A 20,189-nucleotide genomic window follows, 5' to 3' on the forward strand; every position below is an offset into this window, starting at 1 on the left:
AGGGGGGTGGGGGGAGCCTTTGTCAGGATGCTCTGAGGAGGAGGAGGAGGAGGTGGGTGATGGCAGCATCCTCCCGGCCGCAGCATCCCTCACCCCCGGGGGGGTGGTTTTGAGGGGCACTGAGGTGGGGGGGGGGGTTGGATCAGCTGGGTGACCTTCCCCCCCCCTCCCCCCTCATTTTATTCCCTTCATTTATCTTTTCCCCCCTCCCCCCCCTCCAGATCTGGAGGGGCTGCATCCTATTCCCCCCCCTCCCCCCCCAGACCTTCATCCTCCAAGGGCGTTGGGTACCAGACCTTCCTCATCTTCCTCCCTCCATCAATCCCCAGCCCTGGGGGGGTGCAAAGCTGCAACCCCAACCCCCACGAAAATATTAATCCATCGCTTCTCCTTCCATCCTCCTCCTCCTCTTCCTCCTCCTCCTACTCCATCCCTGCGGCTGCCGCAGCGGCGCTGGGCGCGGCGGGGGCGGGGGCGGCCGGGGATGCTGGGGGGGGCTGGGTGCGGCTTGGCCCCCACCCTTGAGTGATGCTTTGGGGTGGGGGGGCCCTCAGATTCCCCTCCGCTCTCCCTCCTCCTTCTCGGGGGGGACAAATCCTGCCGGGGGACTCAGGACCTCGCCCCCGCCTGACGCTCGCCCCAGCCCGGGGGACCACCGTGGGGACCCCTCCGGTCGTGGAGTCTGGAGGAGGTGGCCCCCCCTGTCCCCCCTCCCCCACTCCTCTGAGCCAGGTGGGTCCCGGAGCAGCTGAAGGGAGGGGGCTGGGATGGGGGGGGAGGGAGGGGGCTCTGCTTTGGCCGTGGGGGGAGCGCTGAGTGAGGGAGGGGTGTCTGCTGGGGGGTGGCCCTTGGACGGGGAGGGGGGACACTGGGTTTGGGAGCTAAGGTCCTTCTGTGCTCCCCCTAATTTGGGGGGGGGGGCAGGTTGAGTTTGGGCTATGGGCACCCCTCTGTATTTTAGGGGTCCAGAATTTGGTGGGGGAGGAGTCGGGGGGGGGGATGGGTAAGGGGGTCCTCTTTCCGTGCACCCCTCTGTATTTTGAGGGCCTGAAATTTTGGGGGGTAGGGGCTAGGTCCTTGTGTGGGGGCCTTCTGTATTTGGGGGCCCCCTGAATTTAAGGGGGGGGGGAGGATGTCAGGTCGAGTTTGGGCTATGGACACTCTCCCTGTACTTTAGGGGTCCAGGATTTGGGGGGGGGGTGGGGTGCGGCAAGAGGGTCCTCCATGTGTGCAGGCCCCCCCATATTTTGGGGGGGGGCAGGTTAAATTTGGGCCATGGGCACCCCTCTGTATTTTAAGGGTCCAGAATTGGGGGGTAGGCAAAGGGGGTCCTCCTTCTCTGCACCACCCCCCCCCCCGTATTTTTGGGGTTCTGGACGTGTGGGGGTCAGGTTGGTTTGGGCTATGGGGCCCTGAATTTGGGGGGGCAGGTTAAATTTCGGCTATGGGCACCCCCTGTATATTTTAGGGGTCCAGAATTCTGGGGAGGGGGCTGTATAGGTAATGGGGCCCTCCTTGTGTGCACCCCCCGTTTTGGGGGGGGTTCTCTAGCAGCGGCACCCCCAAAGAACGTCACCGAAGCTGTGGGGGCAGCAGAGGTGTTTTGGGGTTCACGTTGGTTGGGGACATCCCAGCTGGGACCCCCTCGGTGCTGCACGACCGACCCCCAGCCCGGCCGCCCAGTGTGGGAGCCCCGGGAGCTGTGCCCTCGGGGGTGCATTGAGCTCAGCTCTGGGGGGGGGTGCAGGCAACAGGGACACCCCCACGCACCCTGCGTGTCCCCACATCGTCACCCGCGGGGTGGGGCCAGCTGGGGCTTATCTGCGGGGCGCAGCCGGAGCTGTTTTCGGTGCTTTCCTCCCAATCTGTATCTGGGGGAGAGGCGGGGCGGGGGAACCCCGTCCGTCCGTCCCTGGCCAGCCGTGTCCATCCGTCCCGCCGGCAGGATGAGCACCGCCGCCAGCCCCGAGCCGCTGCCGTCGCCCCCCGCCCCCGGGCCGCGCTGCCTGGGGGGTCTGGGAGCCGCTGACCCTCAGTACCTGCGGGCGAGGAGCGTGGGGGCAGAGCTGCGGCAGGACTTCAACCTGATGGAGCAGAAGAAGAGAGTCACCATGATCCTGCAGAGCCCGGTGAGGGGTCCCGCCGCGCCCCCCCCCGCCCCAGCCCTCCCCCAGCCCCCGTCCTCCTGGCCCCAGCCCTGCCCCAACCCCCTGCTACCTGGACCCAGCCCCATCTCACCTGTCCCCAGGCCTGGCTCTGCTGGCTTCCATCCCATCCCAATTTTCCCCAACCCTGTCCCTAACCCTGTGCCCAACCCCATCCCTCCTGTCCCAACGCAGTTTCCAACCCTCAGCCCCCCCCCCACTCCTTTTTCCCCTCGGACCCCTCCCTCCTTTTTTCTCTCCTGTCCCCACACCATCCCCCACTCAATTCTCCCTCTCCCCACTGCCATCTCTTCTGTCCCCAAATCCTGTCACTCCTCCTCTTGTCTCCCCTGCCCCCCAGCTCCATCCCTCCTGGCCCAAAGCAGGTGCTGGCTTAGGGCATGTCCCCACCTGACTCGTGGTGCCCCCCACCAGCGAGCTGTGCCTGTGCCCCCACCCCAGCCACCAAGCTGTCCCTGTGCCCCCCTCACTACTTCCCCAAGCCAGCAGTGCTGCCAGCACTGTGCCACCACGCTGGCAGTGCCAATCTGGTTGGCTCCTGGTGTCCCTTGCTTGGGGAGGTGCCAGCAGCCGGGCTGGGCTGTCGCAGTCTTTCAGGGAGGAGCTGGAAAGCCTCATCCAGGAGCAGATGAAGAAGGGCAACAACTCCTCCCACATCTGGGCCCTGCGGCAGATCGCAGACTTCATGGCCACCACCTCCCCTGCTGCCCTCCCCACCTCCCCCATGGGTACGGCTGCACCCCCAGGGGGCTTTTGGGGGGGGGGGGATATGGAACAATCTTGAGGGGTTTGGGTGGGAAAACACCCAGCAGGGCTCCACCTTTGGATCCTTTCCAGCAGCTCAGGGCAAAGGAGCAGATTGGGACCAGAGAGGGGGCTGCAGACCCCAAGCAGCCACCTCTGAAACCTTGGGAGCCACCAAAGCTTTGGGAGGCATCAACCCTTGAGGTGTCCCCAAAGCTTCAGGGAGGTCCCTAGAACCTCCATGGCCACCAAAACCTTGGGAGCCACCAGACTTTTGGGAGCCACAAGCCTTAGGGACCCCTGAAACCAAACCTTGAGGGCCATAAAGCCTTGAGGGCCACCAAACCTTTGGGAGCCCTGAAACTTTGGGGGGCCACTAAACCTTTGGGGCCACCAAACTTTTGGGAGCCTTGCAACCTTAGAGGCCACCAAATCTTGGAGACCATAAAGCCTTGAGGGCCACCAAACCTTGAGGGCCACCAAACCTTTGGGAGCCCTGAAACCTTAGAGGCCACCAAACCTTGGGGACCATAAAGCCTTGAGGGCTACCAAACCTTTGGGAGCCCTGAAACCTTGGGGGGCCACCAAACCTTGGGAGCCCTGAAACTCTGGGGGGGCCACCAAACCTTGAAGACCATAAAGCCTTGAGGGCCACCAAACTTTTGGGAGCCCTGAAACCTTGGGGGGCCACCAAACCTTTAGGAGCCCTGAAACCTTGGGGGGCCACCAAACCTTTAGGAGCCCTGAAACCTTAGAGGCCACCAAACCTTGGGGACCATAAAGCCTTGAGGGCCACCAAACCTTGGAGACCATAAAGCCTTGAGGGCTACCAAACCTTTGGGTGCCCTGAAACCTTGGGGGGCCACCAAACCTTGGGGACCATAAAGCCTTGAGGGCCACCAAACCTTTGGGAGCCCTGAAACCTTGGGGGGCCACCAAACCTTGGGGACCATAAAGCCTTGAGGGCCACCAAACCTTTGGGTGCCCTGAAACCTTGGGGGGCCACCAAACCTTGGAGACTATAAAGCCTTAAAGGCCACCAAACCTTGAGGACCATCAAACCTTGGGAGCCCTGAAACTTTGGGGGGGCCACCAAACCTTGAAGACCATGAAACCTTGAGGGCCGCCAAACCTTTGGGTGCCCTGAAACCCTGGGGGGCCACCAAACCCTGAGGGCCACCAAACCTTGGTAACTACCGCCCTCACCTCCGCCCGCTTGTGCCCGGCCGGTGCTGGGGGCGCCCCGGCCTGACGCCGGTGCCGTGCCCAGGGCTGGCAGCGGTCACTCCCATCAACGACCTGCACGGGGCCGAGGCGCCGGCGCTGGCCAAGGGCGAGCGGCTGATGCGGTGCAAGGTTGGCAGCATCCATCGGCTGCTGGACCTCTACGGCTGGGCGCAGCTGGGGCACGGCGCAGTCACCGTGAGCGGGGCAGGGGCTGGGGGCTGCGGGCCGGGGGCTGCGGGGTGGGGGAGAGGGGGCTGGAGAGGAGTTTTGGGGTGCTTGCTGGGTTTGGGGGAGTTGTGAAGGGTTGGAGGGGGTTTGGAGAGGGTGACTTGGGGTTTGGGGGGCGGTAGGGGGGCTTGAGGTTTGGGGGGGTTGTGAAGGGTTTCAGAGAGGGGTTGGAGAGGATTTTTGGGGTGATTGGAGGGTTTGAGTGTTTGGGGGGGCTTGGAGGCACTGTGGAGGGTTTGAGAGGGGCTGGAAGGTTTGGGGTTTGGGGTGGGCTTGAGTGTTTTAGGTGGGTTTGAGAGTTTGGGGGTGCTGTGAAGGGTTTGAGAGGGGCTGGAGGGTTTGGGGGTTGGGGGGGCTTGAGTGATTTAGGTGGGTTTGGGAGTTTGGGGGTGCTGTGAAGGGTTTGAGAGGGCTTGGAGGGGTTTGGAAATGGTGACTTGGGGTTTGGGGGGGCTTAGGTGCTTTAAGTGGGTTTGGGAGTTTGGGGGTGCTGTGAAGGGTTTGAGAGGGCTTGGAGGGGTTTGAAGAGGAGTTTTGGGGTGACTTGGGTTGGAGGGTTTGGGGGGCTTGAATGTTTTGGGGGGGAGTGGGGGTTTCGGGGTAGCTGGTTTTTGGGGTCAGGGATTTGGGGGTGTTCAGGGCACTGTGAATGGTTTGAGAGGGGCTGGGGGGGTTTTGGAGAGGAGTTTTGGGGTTATTTAAGGTTTGGGGGGGCAGTTGAGTGGTTGGGGAGAATGTTAAGGGAGATTTGGGGCAGGGGGGTGGAGAGGTTTGGGGAGGAGTTTTGGGGTGCTCGGTGGGTTTGGGGGGTTGTGAAGGGTTGGAGAGAGGTTGTGGAGAAGATTTTTGGGGTGACTTGGGTTTTTGAGGTGTTTTGGGGGCTCTGGGGTAGTTGATCATTGAGGGGGTTGGGGATTTTAGGGGTGTTGGCGTCACTGGGAAGGATTTGAGAGGGGTTGCAGGGGTTTGGGGAGAAGTTGTAGGGTGCTAGGTGGGTTTGGGGGGGTTGTGAAGGGTTGGACGGAGATTGGAGGGGGTCTTGGAGGGGGTGACTTGAGGGTTTGGGGGGTTGGAAGGGGCTTGAGCATTTTGGGTGGGTTTAGGGGCTTGGGTGGTTTGGGGGTGCTGTGAAGGGTTTGAGAGGAGTTGGAGGGGGTTTGGAAAGGCTTTTTGGGGTGACTTGGAGTTTTGGGGGGGTTGGATGGGGCTTGAGTGTTTTGGGTGTGCTTGGGGGGGAGGCTTGAGTGTTTTGAGTGAGTTTGGGGGGGTTTGGGGTAGTTGGTTATTGGGGGGGTTGGGGGCACCATGAGGAGTTGGAGGGGGTTTGGAGAGTTGTTTGGGGGTGCTGGGTGGGTTTGGGGGAGTTGTGAAGGGTTGGAGAGGGGCAGAAGGGGGTTTGGAGAGGAGTTTTGGGGTGACTTCGAGTTTGGGGGGCAGTTGAGTGGTTTGGGAGGATGTTAAAGGAGGTTTGGGGAAGGGGCTGGGGGGCATTGGTTGGAGTGCTCAGGGCAGGGAGTTTGGGGGTGTTTGGGGGGTTGGGAAGATGTTTGGGGGGCAGGTTTAGGATCTGTGGGGGGAGAGCATTTGAAGGGGTGAGAGGGTTGGGGGACTTGAGGTTTGGAGAGGATTGGGAGATTGGAGGATTTGGGGAGGGGGTTGGGTGTCTGGAGGGGAGCTGGGGGTTGGCTTTGGGGTGTTTGGGGATTTGGGGGAGCAGTAGGTTTGGGGGGGGTGGGGGTTGTGGGGATTTTGGGGGTGAGGTTGTTATTTTTGTGCTCCCCCCTCCCCGGGCTGTGTCCCTGCACAGCTGAGGGTCAGCAAGGAGCAGGAGCACTTCCTGGTGGCCCCCCAGGGGCTGGCGTGCAGCGAGGTGACAGCTGCCAGCCTGGTGAGCATCCCTGAGACCCCCAACGGGCTGAGGGCATCCCTGCCAGCTGCACCCCCGCTGCCAGCCCGGGCTGGGGATGATAAAGGGCCGGAGAGCAGCCCTGAGGAGAAGGACTTGGGGATGCTGGGGGTGCAGAGCTGCACAGGAGCCCCAGAACCAGCCATATCCTGGGCTGATCCCCAGCAGTGTGGGCAACAGGGGCAGGGAGGGGATTCTGCCCCTCTGCTGAGACCTCCCTGCAGTGCTGGGGTGGCTCTGGAGCCCTCAACACAAGACAGGGAGCTGCTGGAGCAGGGGCAGAGGAGGCCGCAGCAGTTCGGGGAGCCCTCTGCTGTGAGGCCAGGCTGAGCGAGTTTGGGTTCAGGCTGGAGATGAGAAGGCTCCAGGGAGAGCTCAGAGCAGCCTTCCAGTACCTGAAGGGCTCCAGGAGAGCTGGGGAGGGACTTTGGACAAGGGCTGGGAGTGCCAGGCTGAGGGCTGGTGGCTTCAAACTGGAAGAAGCTGGATTGAGATTGGGCATGAGGAAGAAATTCCTCCCCATCGGGGTGGTGAGACCCTGGCACAGGTTTCCCAGGGAGGCTGTGGATGTCTCCTCCCTGGAGGTGTTCAAGGCCAGGCTGGATGGGAGGTCTGGTGGGAGGTGTCCCTGCCCATGGCAGGAGGTTGGCACTAGGCAATCTTTAAGGTCCCTTCCAACCTGTTCTCTATGCCCCCACACCTCCCCTGCATGCCGGGAGAGTGAGGGCTGGGATTCAACCACCTCTGACCCTCCAATTCCCCCCCTTCTCCCAATCATAGATCAAGGTGAACGTGCTGGGGGCCGTGGTGGAGCAGGGCAGCACCAACTTCGCGCCCGATGCCCGCAGCTTCAGCCTGCACGCTGCCATCTACGCTGCCCGCCCCGACGCCCGCTGCATCATCCGCCTGCACACGCCGGCCACGGCCGCTGTAAGGCTTCGGGCCAGGCCGGGGAGGGGGCTCGGGCCGGGGGAGGGGGCGTTAGGGGCTGCTTTCTCAGCCTGGGCACCCCCTGCAGGTGTCGGCCATGCGCTGCGGGGTGCTGCCCATCTCCCGAGCCGCCCTGCTGCTGGGCGACGTCGCCTACTTCGATTTCCGCGGGGAGGTGGAGGACGAAGCCGATCGGGTGGAGCTCCAGAAGTGCCTCGGCCCCACCTGTAAGGTGGGTGGCACTCGGTCCCCGTCCCGCTTCCCTCGCCCTCCCCCTGGTCCCCTCCCTGTCCCCTCCCGGTCCCCTGCTGCCTCTCGCCCTGCTGATGTCCCCTCCCTGCCACTGGGGGCGCTGCAGATCCTGGTGCTGCGCAACCACGGGGTGCTGGCGCTGGGGGACACTGCCGAGGAGGCCTTCTACAGCATCTTCCACCTGCAGGCGGCCTGCGAGATCCAGGTGAGTGCCAGGGCATGTGCTGAGCCCTGCCAGGTGCCAGCTGCCAGCGCAGCGCCTTGGCAATAAGCACTGAGCTGTGCCAGGTGTCAGCTACCGGCGCAGTGTTGCAGGACTCTGTTGTTACCAGGGTGCTCTGAGAGCAAGCGCTGACCTGTGCCAGGTCTCTGCCACCAGCACAATGTCCCTGAGCTGTGCCAGGTCTCTGCTATCACCATACTGCTCTGAGACCAAGGACTGAGCTGTGTCATGTATCTACTGCCAGCACAATGTCCCTGAGCTGTGCCAGTTCCCTGCTGTCACCATACTGCTCTGAGATCAAGGACTGACCTGTGCCAGGTCTCTGCCATCAGCACAATGTCCCTGAGCTGTGCCAGCTCTCTGCCACCAGCACAGTGTCCTATGAGCTTGCACTGAGCTGTGCCAGCTCTCTGCCACCAGCACAGTGTCCTATGAGCTTGCACTGAGCTGTGCCAGCTCTCTGCCACCAGCACAGTGTCCTATGAGCTTGCACTGAGCTGTGCCAGCTCTCTGCCACCAGCACAGTGTCCTATGAGCTTGCACTGAGCTGTGCCAGCTCTCTGCCACTAGCACAGTGTCCTATGAGCTTGCACTGAGCTGTGCCAGCTCTCTGCCACCAGCACAGTGTCCTATGAGCTTGCACTGAGCTGTGCCAGCTCTCTGCCACCAGCACAGTGTCCTATGAGCTTGCACCGAGCTGTGCCAGGTCTCTGCCAGCAGCATAGTGCCCAGGGTATCACTGGGGGAGGGGGGCGCAGGGGCCGGTGCCAGGCCCCTGAGCTGAGCTGTGGCCGCGGGGGGGCCGCAGGTGTCGGCGCTGGCAAGCGCGGGGGGCGCCGAGAACCTGATCGTGCTGGAGCGCAGCAAGCAGCGCCCCCACGAGGTGGGCTCCGTGCGCTGGGCAGGAAGCACCTTCGGCCCCATGCAGAAGAGCCGCCTGGGCGAGCACGAGTTCGAGGCCCTGATGAGGATGTTGGACAACCTGGTGAGCACCCTGCTCTGCCCGAACACCCCCTAACCCACCCCCAAATCCCCCCAGTCGCCCCCCAAATTCCCTCCCAAACACACACCCCCAAAATCTCCCCCTAAATCCCTGCCCCTCAACCCCTCCTCAACAGTCCTCCCCCCAAAATCTTTCTTTTTATCCTGGTTCCGTGGGTTGAGGTTTTGGCAAAGGTTGATTTGGGGGGAGAGGCTTTAGGGGTCTTTAGGAAGTGAAATGTTTTGGGGGCAGATTGGGGAGGTGGAGATTTTTGGAGGGGGCATCAGACGGTTTTTTGGAGGGGGGCATCAGAGGGATTTTAGGCGGGACAGTAGAGGGTTTGGGGGGGAGTTTTTTGGGGGACATTGGAGGGTTTTTTGGGGGGTTGGGGGTTTTCTGGAGAATTTTTTGGGGAGGGAAGTCAGGAATGGGTTGGGGGGTGAGGATTTGGGGGGGATGGTGGGGATGGGTTAGAGGGGGTGAGGATTTTGGGGGGGCATGGTGGGGATGGGTTAGAGGGGGTGAGGATTTTGGGGGGGATGGTGGGGATGGGTTAAAGGGGGAGGATTTTGGGGGGGAAAGTTGGGGATGGGTTGCGGATGAGGATTTTGGGGGGATGGTGGGGATGGGTTAGAGGGGGCGAGGATTTTGGGGGGGGATGGGAGGGGTGGGTTAGAAGGGGTGAGGATTTTGGGGGAGATGGTGGGGATGGGTTAGAGGGGGGAGGATTTTGTGGGGGGGATGGTTGGGTGGGTTAGAGGGGGTGAGGATTTTGGGGGGGGGGGTCACGACTTGAGCACCCCGGGAACCTGTTCCTGCCCTGCCAGGGTTACCGCACAGGCTACACCTACCGCTACCCCTTGGTGCAAGAGAGAAGTAAGCCCAAGAGCGACGTCCTGATCCCTGCCACCGTCACTGCCTTCGTCTTCGAGGAGGAGGCTGCGCCGGTGCCTGCGCTCCGGCAGCACGCCCACAAGCAGCAGAAGGAGAAGACTCGCTGGCTCAACACCCCCAACACCTACCTGAGGGTCAGCGTGGCTGAGGAGCAGCAGGGCAGCGCCAGCAGCCAAAAGACGAAGACGACGGTGAGGAGCTGGGGGCGGGCAGCAGGGCGTCCAGAGAACGGTGTGTGGGGAAGTGTGGAAAGGGTTTGGGCTCGGGGACTGGAGATGGATCGTGGTGGGGCTGGGTTGAGTTGGATGGGGTGGGCTGGGCTGGGTCGGGTGGGGTGGGCTGAGCTGGGTAGGGTTTGGTGGAATTGGCTGGGTTGGGTTGGGTGGAGTGCGGTGGGACGGGACGGGACGGGCTGGGTTGTGTTGGCTGGGCCAGGTTGGGTTGAGTGGAGTTGAGTGGGCTGGCTCAGGCCAGGTCAAGTGGAGTTGAGTGGCTGGGTCGGGTCGAGTGGAGCTGAGCGGGGCGGCTCGGGTCGAGTGGAGTTGGCTGGGTCAAGTGGAGTTGAGTGGGCTGGGCTGGGCCAGGTCGAGTCAAGTTGAGTGAGGTGGGCTGGGATGAGTGGGCTGGGCTGGGCCAGGTTGAGTGGGCTGGGCTGGGTTGGGTTGAGTTGGCTGGGCTGGGCAGGGTGGGGCAGGGCCAGGCCAGATTGAGAGGGCTGGGCTGGGTGGGGCCAGGCCTGGTTGAGTTGGCTGGGCTGAGCTGGGCTGGGCTGGGTCGGGCTGGGCCGGGTTGGGTTGAGCTGAGCAGGCTGGGCCGGGCTGGGCCGGGTTGAGTGGGCTGGGCTGGGCTGAGCTGGGCCAGGTTGGGTTGAGCTGAGCAGACTGGGCTGGGTTGAGTTGGAAGGGGTCTCACAGCTCATCCAGTTCCAACCCCCTGCCATGGGCAGGGACTCCTCCCCCTAGCACAGGTTGCTCAAGGCCTCATCCAACCTGGCTTGGGTGGTAGATTTTGGGGGCACTCTGTTAGAGATCCCCCCCCAACATTTAGTGTGCAGAAGCACTCAGGGCTGCTCCAGCAGTGTGAGACCCTTCCCCTGGTGCCTCTTGAGCACAACCTTTCCTGCCCTCCTCTGGTTCTCTACTGGCACAATGCTGATGGTGAATTCTCTGCTCCCCAGCCCAAGAGCCCAAGTCCCCAGGGCTTGATTGGGGTCTCCCTTTGCTGCAGCACACATCTGTTGGGGGATCCTTTCTATGCAGCTTGCATTGGTGGGGGCCTCCCCCCTGCAGGACGCATTGGTGGGGGCCTCCTCACAATGTGTATTTATTGGGGTGCCCTCCCTCCACACCATGTACTTATTGGGGTCTCACCTCTGTGCTGTGCAGTGGCTGAAAGCAGACGAGGTGGAAAAAGGCAGCAGTGGGACCCCCATCCGAATCGAGAACCCAAACCAGTTTGTGCCCCTCTACACGGACCCACAGGAGGTGCTGGAGATGAGGAACAAGGTATGGTCCTGTCCCCAAAGCTCCAGAGGCTTTCAGACATGGATGGGGAGCTCTCAGCAGACCCCAGGGCCAGGAGGAGGCTTTTCCCTGGTCCTCGCTCTGCATCCCACCCCCAGTGAGACTTAGCCAGGCTGGAGAGCTGGGCAGGGAGAAATGGAATGAAATTCAACTAGGGCAAGGGGAGAGACTTGCAGCTGGGAAAGAACAACCCCATGGAGCAGGAGAGGTTGGGGACTGAGCTCCTGGAGAGCAGTGAAGAGGAAAAGGACCCTGGGGGTACTGGTGGATAGGAGGTTGGCCATGAGCCAGCAATGTGCTCTCGTGGCCAAGGAGGCCAAGGGCATCCTGGGGTGGATCAGAAGGGCTGCGGTGAGTAGGTCGAGAAAGGTTCTCCTGCTCTCTACTCTGCCCTGGTGAGGCTGCATCTGGAATATTGTGGTCAGTTCTGGGCCCCTCAGTTCAGCAAGGAACTTGAGGAACTGCTTGAGAGAGTCCAGCACAGAGCCACAAAGATGTTGAAGGCAGTGGAAGATCTTCCTTAGGAGGAGAGCCTGAGGGAGCTGAGGGCTCTGTAGCTTGGAGAGAAGGAGCCTGAGGGTGACCTCATTGCTGGTGATAGAGCTGTGCAGGGTGATGCCCAGAGGCTGGAGCCAGGCTCTGCTGGGTGATGCCCAATGCCAGCACAAGGGGCAGTGGTGGAAGCTGAGGCAGAGGAAGTGCCATGGAAACAGGAGGAAATGTTTTTTTCCCTGTGAGGTGACAGAGCCCTGGAGCAGGCTGCCCAGGGGGGTTGTGGAGTCTCCTCTCTGGAGTTATTCAAAACCTACCTGGATGTGTTCCCGTGTGACCTGCTCTGGCGGGGGGGGTTGGACTGGATGAGCTTTCGAGGTCCCTTCCAGCCCCTAACGTTCTGTGATTCTGATTCTGTGAGATCCGGGAGCAGAACCGGCAGGATGTGAAGTCGGCAGGGCCCCAGTCGCAGCTGCTGGCCAGCGTCATCGCCGAGACCAGCCGCAGCCCTGTACGTCCCCTGCTGTCCCCATCCTCACCTTCTCGACCCTCCTTCTGCCCTCCCCGCAGCACCCAGCCCTTCCCCAGAACCCCCGAGTTCCACCGTTCGGGGGTGATGCAGCTCCGGGGGTGTTTCAGTCCACAGAGAGCCATCTGGGGGATGCAGAAGCCAAAGAGGCATCCCGGGAGGAGGCACCTCCGGAGCCAGAGCCTCCCAACCCCTTCAGCCAGCTCACGGACCAGGAGCTGGAGGAGTACAAGCAGGAGGTGGAGAGGAAAAAGCTGGAGCTGCAGGGTAGGAAGGGGTTTGGGGGAGCCCCAGTCCCAAATTCCCCCCTCGGGGCTGGCACCCGCCGGACCCTGGGGCCAACGCATGTCTGTGCTGGCAGGAGAGAAGGAGCTCACGGCAGAGGAGAGCCAGGCACCTCCTGGCAAATCCCCCCCCACCTCCCCACAGAAGACCCCGGCCCCGACGCCCGGCATGCCCTCGGAGGGTGAGTGGCTGGCGAGCCCCGGGGCTGCCAGCCGAGCGCCGACGAGGAGCCCCCCGGGCCTCCAGTGAGCTACCCGAGAAGCGGGGGGACGAGGGGGGGCTGTAGCCGAGCCTCGCTGAAACACAGATCAAGGTCACCTCTGCCTTCCCCTGGGGGGTACCCCGCTGCGGTGGGGCTGAGCACAGGGGGGACTGACGCCGCAAAGGCACCGAAGCCACCGAGCGTCCGCCGGTGGCTCTGCAGGGCGGCCGGGGACACCTCTGTCCCCTCCCTAACGCACCCAGGGGGTGCAACCTCCCCGCCCCCAGCACATGTCCCGAAGGGCAAATCTGTCACCGACGCCCCGCGGCAGGTCTCGGGGTGCGGGGGGCGGGCGGCGGGGGGAGCGCGGGGCTGCTGCCTTTCATCGTGTCTGGTGGTGCCTGTCTGTCTGTCTGTCTCCACAACGTCTTCCTTTCTCTTTTCCTCCACGTGTGGCTTTCACCCCAAGGAGTTACCTCTGACTTGTCACTGTAGTAAGTACGGAGAGGCCACCCCCGAGCCTCACTGCGGGAGGAGGGACGCGGGCGACCGCGACCCCCCCAAACCAGCTGGGGGTCACCTTCGCTCTCTGTGCCCCCATCCCCCTTTTCCGGGGAGCGACAGCCCCGCGGAGGGTCTTGTCTGGCAGAAGGAAATTGCCTTGGGTTGCTTTCGTGTATTTTCTTTGCTGGTCGCTTTTGCTGGCAGCGGCGAGGCCGGGACGGAGCCAGGCTGCCCCTCCCTGCCTGCCGCTTCCCAGCTCTCCATCCCACCGCCGCTTGTCCTGCGGGGAGGGCAGGGGGGAAGGCTCAGGATGGCAGCGCCTGTGGCAGGAGGGGATGGGATCTCAGCGCTCTCTGTCTGCGAGGGCCAAATCCTGCTCCTGCCCAGGTCAAACCGGCGAGTTAGGGGAGATTTAACCACCCCCCTCCCCCCGCGGCGCCGGGCAGCGCTGCCCCGAGCCTCACCTCTGTCCTTTCTCCTTGCCAAGGTGACAAGAAGGTGGACGGCGGCCAAGTGCCAGCCGACTCTGCTGCCGAGAAGGAGCCGCCAGCAGTGGTGAATGGGAAGGACGAGGAGCAGAGCACCGAGGACAGCGTCAGCAAAGGGGGAGGCCGGACCACCTCCCCCCCTGAGCAGGATGCCCCCAAGGAGAAGGAGACGGTGACCAGCAGCCCTGTCTCCCCCGAAGGGTCACCCTCTAAATCACCCTCCAAGAAGAAGAAGAAATTCCGGACCCCATCTTTCCTGAAAAAAGGCAAAAAGAAGGAGAAGATCGAGTCCTGAGCCTCCTCCAGAGCCTCTCCCAGCAGCGGCACCGGGAGCCTCTCCTCCGGGAGGCTGCGGGGCACCGGGGATGGTCCCGCGCCGTGCGTCTGGCTGAGGCGCAGCCCCAGCCCCCGGGGCCAGCTGCTTTCTGGGCACTCCTGACACCAGGCACCTCGTCCCCTGTCCCCTGCTTTGGGGAGGTGGTCACCCAGCTGACTCGAGAGGCTGTGGCCCCTGTTCGTCGCCGGGGAAGCAGCCGCTGCCATCTCCCTCCTCCCACCGGCTCTCCCTCCTCCCTCCCGGGCACCGGCGCTGAGGGTTGTTTGGTTTCTCTTTTGTTTCCCTACCCACCACCTGCAGAGCCCCCATGAAATGCAAGGCCCAGCCTGGATCTGCTTGGTTTGAGGAAGAAAAGGGTAGTTTTGGTGTTATGTTGCTTTGCCACCTGCTGGAACGGCTCTGGCTTCGCACAGCCCCTGGGGCAGAGCTGCCTGCAGCCTCCCCCGCCGGGGGGACAATTCGGATCAAGCTGAACGTGAGGGGATTGCTCTCGCTGAAGGAGAGGCTGAGTCAGTGGACCTGGGGAGCCTTTCCTTCCTGGATCAGAACCTTCCCAAGCCGGAGGAGCTGCTTTCCATCCCCTTCTCCTGGCGCCACCATCTCACACGTTCACCCCACGAGGATTTCAGGCCCCTGGGAGAGCCTCCCCCTGCAAGAAGCAGCCCTTAGCCGGGGGGGGAAAGCAAAAGAGCCTCTGGGCCGAGGCTGTGATGTAAAACTGAGCAAAACCTCACTCACCAAGTGCTACTTCGGGATCAACACAGGCTGCCGACTCACCTCGGGCACAGGCACCGCCACTCCCCCACCCCCCACCCCCGGCACGGTGTCAGCGGCAGGCACGGCCCTGCCAGCGCCCACCCGCGGGGCCAGGGTCGAGACCCTGCTTCTTCCCCAGCTCCGGACTCCTGAGCAGGAGGGGAAATTCTCCACGGCGTTTGCTCCCTGCCCAGACTCTCTGGAGGTGCTCCCTGCGGCGAGGGGAAGGTTGGCTCCACCTCCACGGCCCCCGGGCTCCACCAGCACCACCTCCCAGCTCCCTTGTCCCAGCCTCCCAGCTCCCCCCCAGCCTCCCAGCTCCCCCCCAGCCTCCCAGCTCCCCCCCAGCCTCCCAGCTCCCCCCCAGCCTCCCAGCTCCCCCCAGCCTCCCAGCTCCCCACCTCAATCTTGGGCTCAAGCAATACAACCTCCTGGCCCCATCACCACAACCTTGGGCTCCATCAACACAGCCTTCCAGCTCCATCTCCACAACCTTGGGCTCAAGCAATACAACCTCCTGGCCCCATCACCACAAACTTGGGCTCCATCAACACAGCCTCCCAGCTCCATCATCACAACCTTGGGCTCTGTCACCACAGCCTCCTGGTTCCATCATCACAGCTCTCAGCTCTGTATGGTGATGCAGCTATTGTCACATCCTCCCAGCTCCATCCTCACAGCCTTCCACCTCCATGTGGCAGCACAACCCTCACCACAGCCTCCTGGCTCCCTTCTCACAACCCCCCAGCTCCCCAGGCTGACATCACTGCAGCCCTGCCTGGAGGGAAGCAGCAAACCAGCAGTGCTGATTCCTGCTTTCCCCCTCCCCAAGCCTCTATTTTGGGAACAAATGCAGCAGGATCAGTCCCCATCCTCCCACAAGCCCTCAGGGCTTTGCCATTTGCTGAGGGTGCTCAGGCCTAAGCCTTGCCCACGTAGAGCTGGAGCCAGCAGTGCCCAGGGGGCCAAGAAAGCCAAAGGCCTCCTGGCTGGGATCAGCAATGCTGTGCCCAGCAGCAGCAGGGGGGGGATTGTGCCCTGGGACTCAGCTCTGGGGAGGCCACACCTGCAGTGCTGTGCCCAGTGCTGGGCAGCTCAGTGCCAGAGAGATGTGGAGGTGCTGGAGCCAGGGCAGAGCAGGACAAGGAAGCTGGGAAGGGCCTGGAGAATGAATCCTGCGAGGAGCCACTGAAGGAGCTGGGGATGGAGCTGGAGGCTGAGGGCAGACCTCATTGCTGTCCACAACTCCCTGAGAGGAGGCTGTGGAGAGGTTGGTGCTGGGCTCTGCTCACAGGTCAGTAGTGACAGAACAAGAGGGAATGGCCTCAAGCTGCCACTGGGAAGCTTTTGACTGGACAGTAAGGAAGAGAGTGGTCAGGGATGGGCACAGGCTGCCCAGGGAGGTGGCGGAGTCCCCAAGCCTGGCTGTGTTTCAGGTGGTTTGGATGTGGTGCTTGAGGCTCTGGTCTGGAGGTGACCCTTGCAGAGGGTTCTGGGCTGGACTTGGTGACCCTGAGGGTCTCTTCCAACCTGAGAGTTTCTGTGGTTCTGTGACTCCCTGCTGCAGCCAAGCATCTACTGAGGGTTTGGGGTGCAGGGGGAAGCCCCACAGTCCCCTCTCTGAGGGCAGCACTGCTCTGAGTTTCCTCTTCCCTGGGTGGTTTTCTAAGGGGCCAGGGCTGTGGGTTTGGAGCCTTTTTGCTGCTGCAAGGCTTTAGTTTTTTCACCTGCAAGAGGAGAAAGCCTGGGGGCCAGGCAGCAATTCTGAGGGCAAGGGCAGGGAGTGGAGTGAGGTGCAGGCAGGCAGTGGGGTTCAGGCAGCTGTGGCTCAGAAGGAGGAGGTCTGTGAACCAGGTTGGTTTTCTTTGCAGGGCTCTGCTGTTTTCCAGGCAAATTCTGAATGAAAAATGTCCAAAACTTCCCAAAATTGCAAAACCAAACAAAATATCCACAGCAGGTGCAGTGCCAGAGCCCCAAGCTCTCCCCACCCCTGCCAGCTCCATTGCCAGAGCCCCAAGCTCCTCCCACCCCTGCCAGCTCCATTGCCAGAGCCCCAAGCTCATCCCTCTCCTGCCACCTCCACTCTAGAGCCCCAAGCTCATCCCTCCCCTGCCACCTCCACTCTAGAGCCCCAAGCTCATCCCTCCCCTGCCAGCTCCATTGCCAGAGCCCCAAGCTCTCCCCACCCCTGCCACCTCCACTGCCAGAGCCCCAAGCTCATCCCTCCCCTGCCACCTCCACTGCCAGAGCCCCAAGCTCATCCCTCCCCTGCCAGCTCCATTGCCAGAGCCCCAAGCTCTCCCCACCCCTGCCAGCTCCATTGCCAGAGCCCCAAGCTCTCCCCACCCCTGCCAGCTCCATTGCCAGAGCCCCAAGCTCTCCCCACCCCTGCCACCTCCCCTGCCAGAGCCCCAAGCTCTCCCCACCCCTGCCACCTCCCCTGCCAGAGCCCCAAGCTCTCCCCATCCCTGCCAGCTCCATTGCCAGAGCCCCAAGCTCTCCCCACCCCTGCCAGCTCCATTGCCAGTGCCCCAAGCTCATCCCACCCCTGCCACCTCCATTGCCAGAGCCCCAAGCTCATCCCTCCCCTGCCAGCTCCATTGCCAGAGCCCCAAGCTCATCCCACCCCTGCCAGCTCCATTGCCAGAGCCCCAAGCTCTCCCCACCCCTGCCAGCTCCATTGCCAGAGCCCCAAGCTCTCCCCACCCCTGCCAGCTCCATTGCCAGAGCCCCAAGCTCTCCCCACCCCTGCCAGGTCCATTGCCAGAGCCCCAAGCTCATCCCACCCCTGCCAGCTCCATTGCCAGAGCCCCAAGCTCTCCCCACCCCTGCCACCTCCACTGCCAGAGCCCCAAGCTCATCCCTCCCCTGCCAGCTCCATTGCCAGAGCCCCAAGCTCTCCCCACCCCTGCCAGCTCCATTGCCAGAGCCCCAAGCTCTCCCCACCCCTGCCAGCTCCATTGCCAGAGCCCCAAGCTCTCCCCACCCCTGCCAGGTCCATTGCCAGAGCCCCAAGCTCATCCCACCCCTGCCAGCTCCATTGCCAGAGCCCCAAGCTCTCCCCACTCCTGCCACCTCCACTGCCAGAGCCCCAAGCTCATCCCTCCCCTGCCAGCTCCATTGCCAGAGCCCCAAGCTCATCCCTCCCCTGCCACCTCCACTGCCAGAGCCCCAAGCTCATCCCTCCCCTGCCACCTCCACTGCCAGAGCCCCAAGCTCATCCCTCCTCTGCCAGCTCCATTACCAGAGCCCCAGCCCCCTCCCCCATCTGTTTTTTGGGGGAGGAGGTCTCCCCTGCCCCATGATTGGAGCCATCCTGCTCCTGCAAGCACTGGGGTGGGCAAAGGGAGGACCTTGAGCCCCTGGAGCCAGCTGGGTGCTGTGGGCAGCAGTCCCTGCTCCTGCCTCTGCTCTGTGTCTGTGCAGTGAGCCCTAGCCCAGGGCCCTGTCTCTGTTTCCTGAGCTCTGGCCCTTTCCTGCTGCTGTTAAGGCTCTCTGAGGCCATTTGTGTCCCCCTGGCTGACCCTGGCCAGCACAGCCCCTGCAGGGGTGGCTGCTGGCATGGTCCCTGCCGGGGTGCTGACCTGAATTACAACACTGCCATACAGCCCTTGTCCTCAGAGGGTCTGTGCCAGGGCCTTTGCCACCCCTGTTCCCCTGCCCCCAGGGAGCTGCAGGGGTGCCAGGGACTTACTGCCCCTCGGGGACAGCTGGGGACAGCTCCTGCAGCTCAGGCAGAGCCCCTGGTGCCCTTAGCAGGGAGGAAGGCTCCAGGGGACACCATCACATCCAGCCTGGGTGCTCACCACGTGGCTGGGGGACAGCAGACACAGGACCAGCTTGGTGCCATGGCTCCCTTCCCTGCCAGGGAAGCCCTGGGACCACCCACCCCTCTGGAGAATTTCCCCCTCTCCCCCTGGCGCCCACGTGTGCTTGCTGCTTTCCTCTTGCCTCTTTGTGGCAAGCCTGGCCCTGAGCCCCTGGGGTGCACAGCTTGGGGTGCAGGTTTTCCATGGCAGGGGGCTGGGATCTGTCCCTGGATGTGAGGCAAATCAGCCCTCTGGTGCCCTGCAATGTGCCAACTGCCACCTGTGGCTCTGGTGCTCATCACCCTCCACCTCTGCACCTCCAAGCCAAAGGAGAGAAGGCAACTTCCCACCTTCAGCCACGGAGAGGCCAAGGGCCACAGGCCAGGAGGACAAGGCTGAGCTCCCAGCTGGCTGCAGCGCCCACCCTGCCACCTGAGGCTGGCAGGCACCCAGGGCCAGGCCAGGAGGGCCCTGGTGAGGGTGCAGGTGCTCAACACCCACCCAAAGGAGGCTGGGAGGAGGTTACCCAAGCCAGCTCTGCCCTGCTGCCTGGGCAGGAGTGGGGCACCCCCAGGCTGGGGGCTGGTGAGGGCCAGGGGCTGCCAATCACAGCTGGGAAGCTCTGTGTGATGCCTGTCTGTAAATAAACCCCGAGCCTGGCACCCACCCACGCCCTGCAGAGTCACAGGGGGGGAAGGGATGGTGGTGGGGGGGAGAGGGTGGATGGCATGGAGGTGGAGGGGCAACATGGGGGTAAGGGGGTGGCTGGTGGGGTGGTGAGGGGGAGGCAGGGGGGTAAGCGGCTGGCTGGCATGGGGGTGAAGGGGCCACCTGGGGGTGAGGGGGTGGCATGGCATAGCTGTGGGGCTGAGCATGAGTCTGCCACTGGAGCTGGGGCTGAGCCTGGGACTGAGATAGGGATGGGATGGGAGCTGGAGGTGTGGCAGGGGTTGGGGCTAGGACTAGAGATGGAGCTGGTGATGAGGCTGGGAGCGGGCAGGGGATGGGACTGGGCACGGATTTGAGATGGGGCTGGAGATGATAGAGATGGGGCTGAGACTGGGACAAGGACGGGGCTGGAGCTGGAGATCAGGCAGGAACTAGACAGGAGCTGGGGCAGAGTCTGGTGCTAGAACCGGGACTGGAGATGGAGCTGGGGATGAGGCTGGGCTGGGACTGGAGATGGAGCTGGGGATGAGGCTGGGGCTGGAGATGAGGCTGGGCTGGGACTGGAGATGGAGCTGGGGATGAGGCTGGGGCTGGAGAGGGAGCTGGGGATGAAGCTGGGGCTGGGCTGGGGCTGGAGAGGGAGCTGGGGATGAGGCTGGGGCTGGAGAGGGAGCTGGGGATGAAGCTGGGGCTGGGCTGGGGCTGGAGAGGGAGCTGGGGATGAGGCTGGGGCTGGAGAGGGAGCTGGGGATGAGGCTGGGGCTGGGCTGGGGCTGGAGATGGAGCTGGGGATGAGACTGGGGCTGGGCTGGGGCTGGAGAGGGAACTGGGGATGAGGCTGGGGCTGGAGATGGAGCTGGGGATGAGACTGGGGCTGGGCTGGGGCTGGAGAGGGAACTGGGGATGAGGCTGGGGCTGGAGATGGAGCTGGGGATGAGGCTGGGCTGGAGATGGAGCTGGGGCTGGGGATGAGGCTGGGGCTGGAGCTGGGACTGATGCTGGGACGGAGCCTGGAGCTCTCCGCCCGCACACCCCGGCCCGGGG

The 20,189-nt window shown here is 63.2% G+C and overlaps 2 protein-coding genes across 10 annotated transcripts; both read left to right on the forward strand.

Moving 5' to 3' along the window:
* The first annotated feature begins 540 nt into the window (after window positions 1-540).
* On the forward strand, window positions 541-19,142 carry ADD2 (adducin 2). Its single transcript, XM_068156561.1, has 15 exons — window positions 541-732; window positions 1,946-2,129; window positions 2,755-2,893; window positions 4,180-4,331; window positions 6,172-6,252; window positions 7,051-7,200; window positions 7,289-7,432; window positions 7,559-7,657; window positions 8,484-8,660; window positions 9,485-9,742; window positions 10,937-11,056; window positions 11,988-12,077; window positions 12,206-12,362; window positions 12,457-12,561; window positions 13,574-19,142. Exons 2-15 carry the CDS (start codon window positions 1,947-1,949, stop codon window positions 13,867-13,869), a joined length of 2,151 nt encoding a protein of 716 aa, XP_068012662.1. The 5' UTR covers window positions 541-732; window position 1,946; the 3' UTR covers window positions 13,870-19,142.
* On the forward strand, window positions 16,568-19,142 carry LOC137450252 (uncharacterized). Of its 9 annotated transcripts, XM_068156592.1 has the most exons (4): window positions 16,575-17,182; window positions 17,223-17,302; window positions 17,503-17,702; window positions 17,743-19,142. In XM_068156592.1, the coding sequence occupies exons 1-4, from the start codon at window positions 16,575-16,577 to the stop codon at window positions 18,094-18,096; spliced, it is 1,242 nt and encodes a 413-aa protein (XP_068012693.1). In that variant the 3' UTR covers window positions 18,097-19,142. The 9 variants fall into 9 exon arrangements, with proteins under 9 accessions (XP_068012688.1, XP_068012689.1, XP_068012690.1 ...); XM_068156587.1 differs by having other exon boundaries at window positions 16,568-17,182; window positions 17,223-17,702; XM_068156588.1 differs by having other exon boundaries at window positions 16,568-16,822; window positions 16,863-17,182; window positions 17,223-19,142.
* Window positions 19,143-20,189: the final 1,047 nt, after the last annotated feature.

Source organism: Melanerpes formicivorus, unplaced genomic scaffold, assembly GCF_026170545.1.
Source record: "Melanerpes formicivorus ecotype bairdi unplaced genomic scaffold, bMelFor1.0.p_v2 SCAF_34, whole genome shotgun sequence".
Lineage (NCBI taxonomy): Eukaryota > Metazoa > Chordata > Aves > Piciformes > Picidae > Melanerpes > Melanerpes formicivorus.

What these genes read in the sequence shown, in the direction of transcription:
- ADD2 (XM_068156561.1), top strand. Translation starts at nt 1,947, where the DNA reads ATGAGCACCGCCGCCAGCCCCGAGCCGCTGCCGTCGCCCCCCGCCCCC. An exon ending in AGGCGGCCTGCGAGATCCAG is followed by an intron (nt 7,658 to 8,483) that starts GTGAGTGCCAGG and finishes GGGGGGCCGCAG; the next exon opens with GTGTCGGCGCTGGCAAGCGC. An exon ending in GCCAAAAGACGAAGACGACG is followed by an intron (nt 9,743 to 10,936) that starts GTGAGGAGCTGG and finishes TGTGCTGTGCAG; the next exon opens with TGGCTGAAAGCAGACGAGGT.
- LOC137450252 (XM_068156585.1), top strand. Translation starts at nt 16,575, where the DNA reads ATGTCCAAAACTTCCCAAAATTGCAAAACCAAACAAAATATCCACAGC. An exon ending in GCTCTCCCCACCCCTGCCAG is followed by an intron (nt 17,183 to 17,222) that starts CTCCATTGCCAG and finishes CACCCCTGCCAC; the next exon opens with CTCCATTGCCAGAGCCCCAA.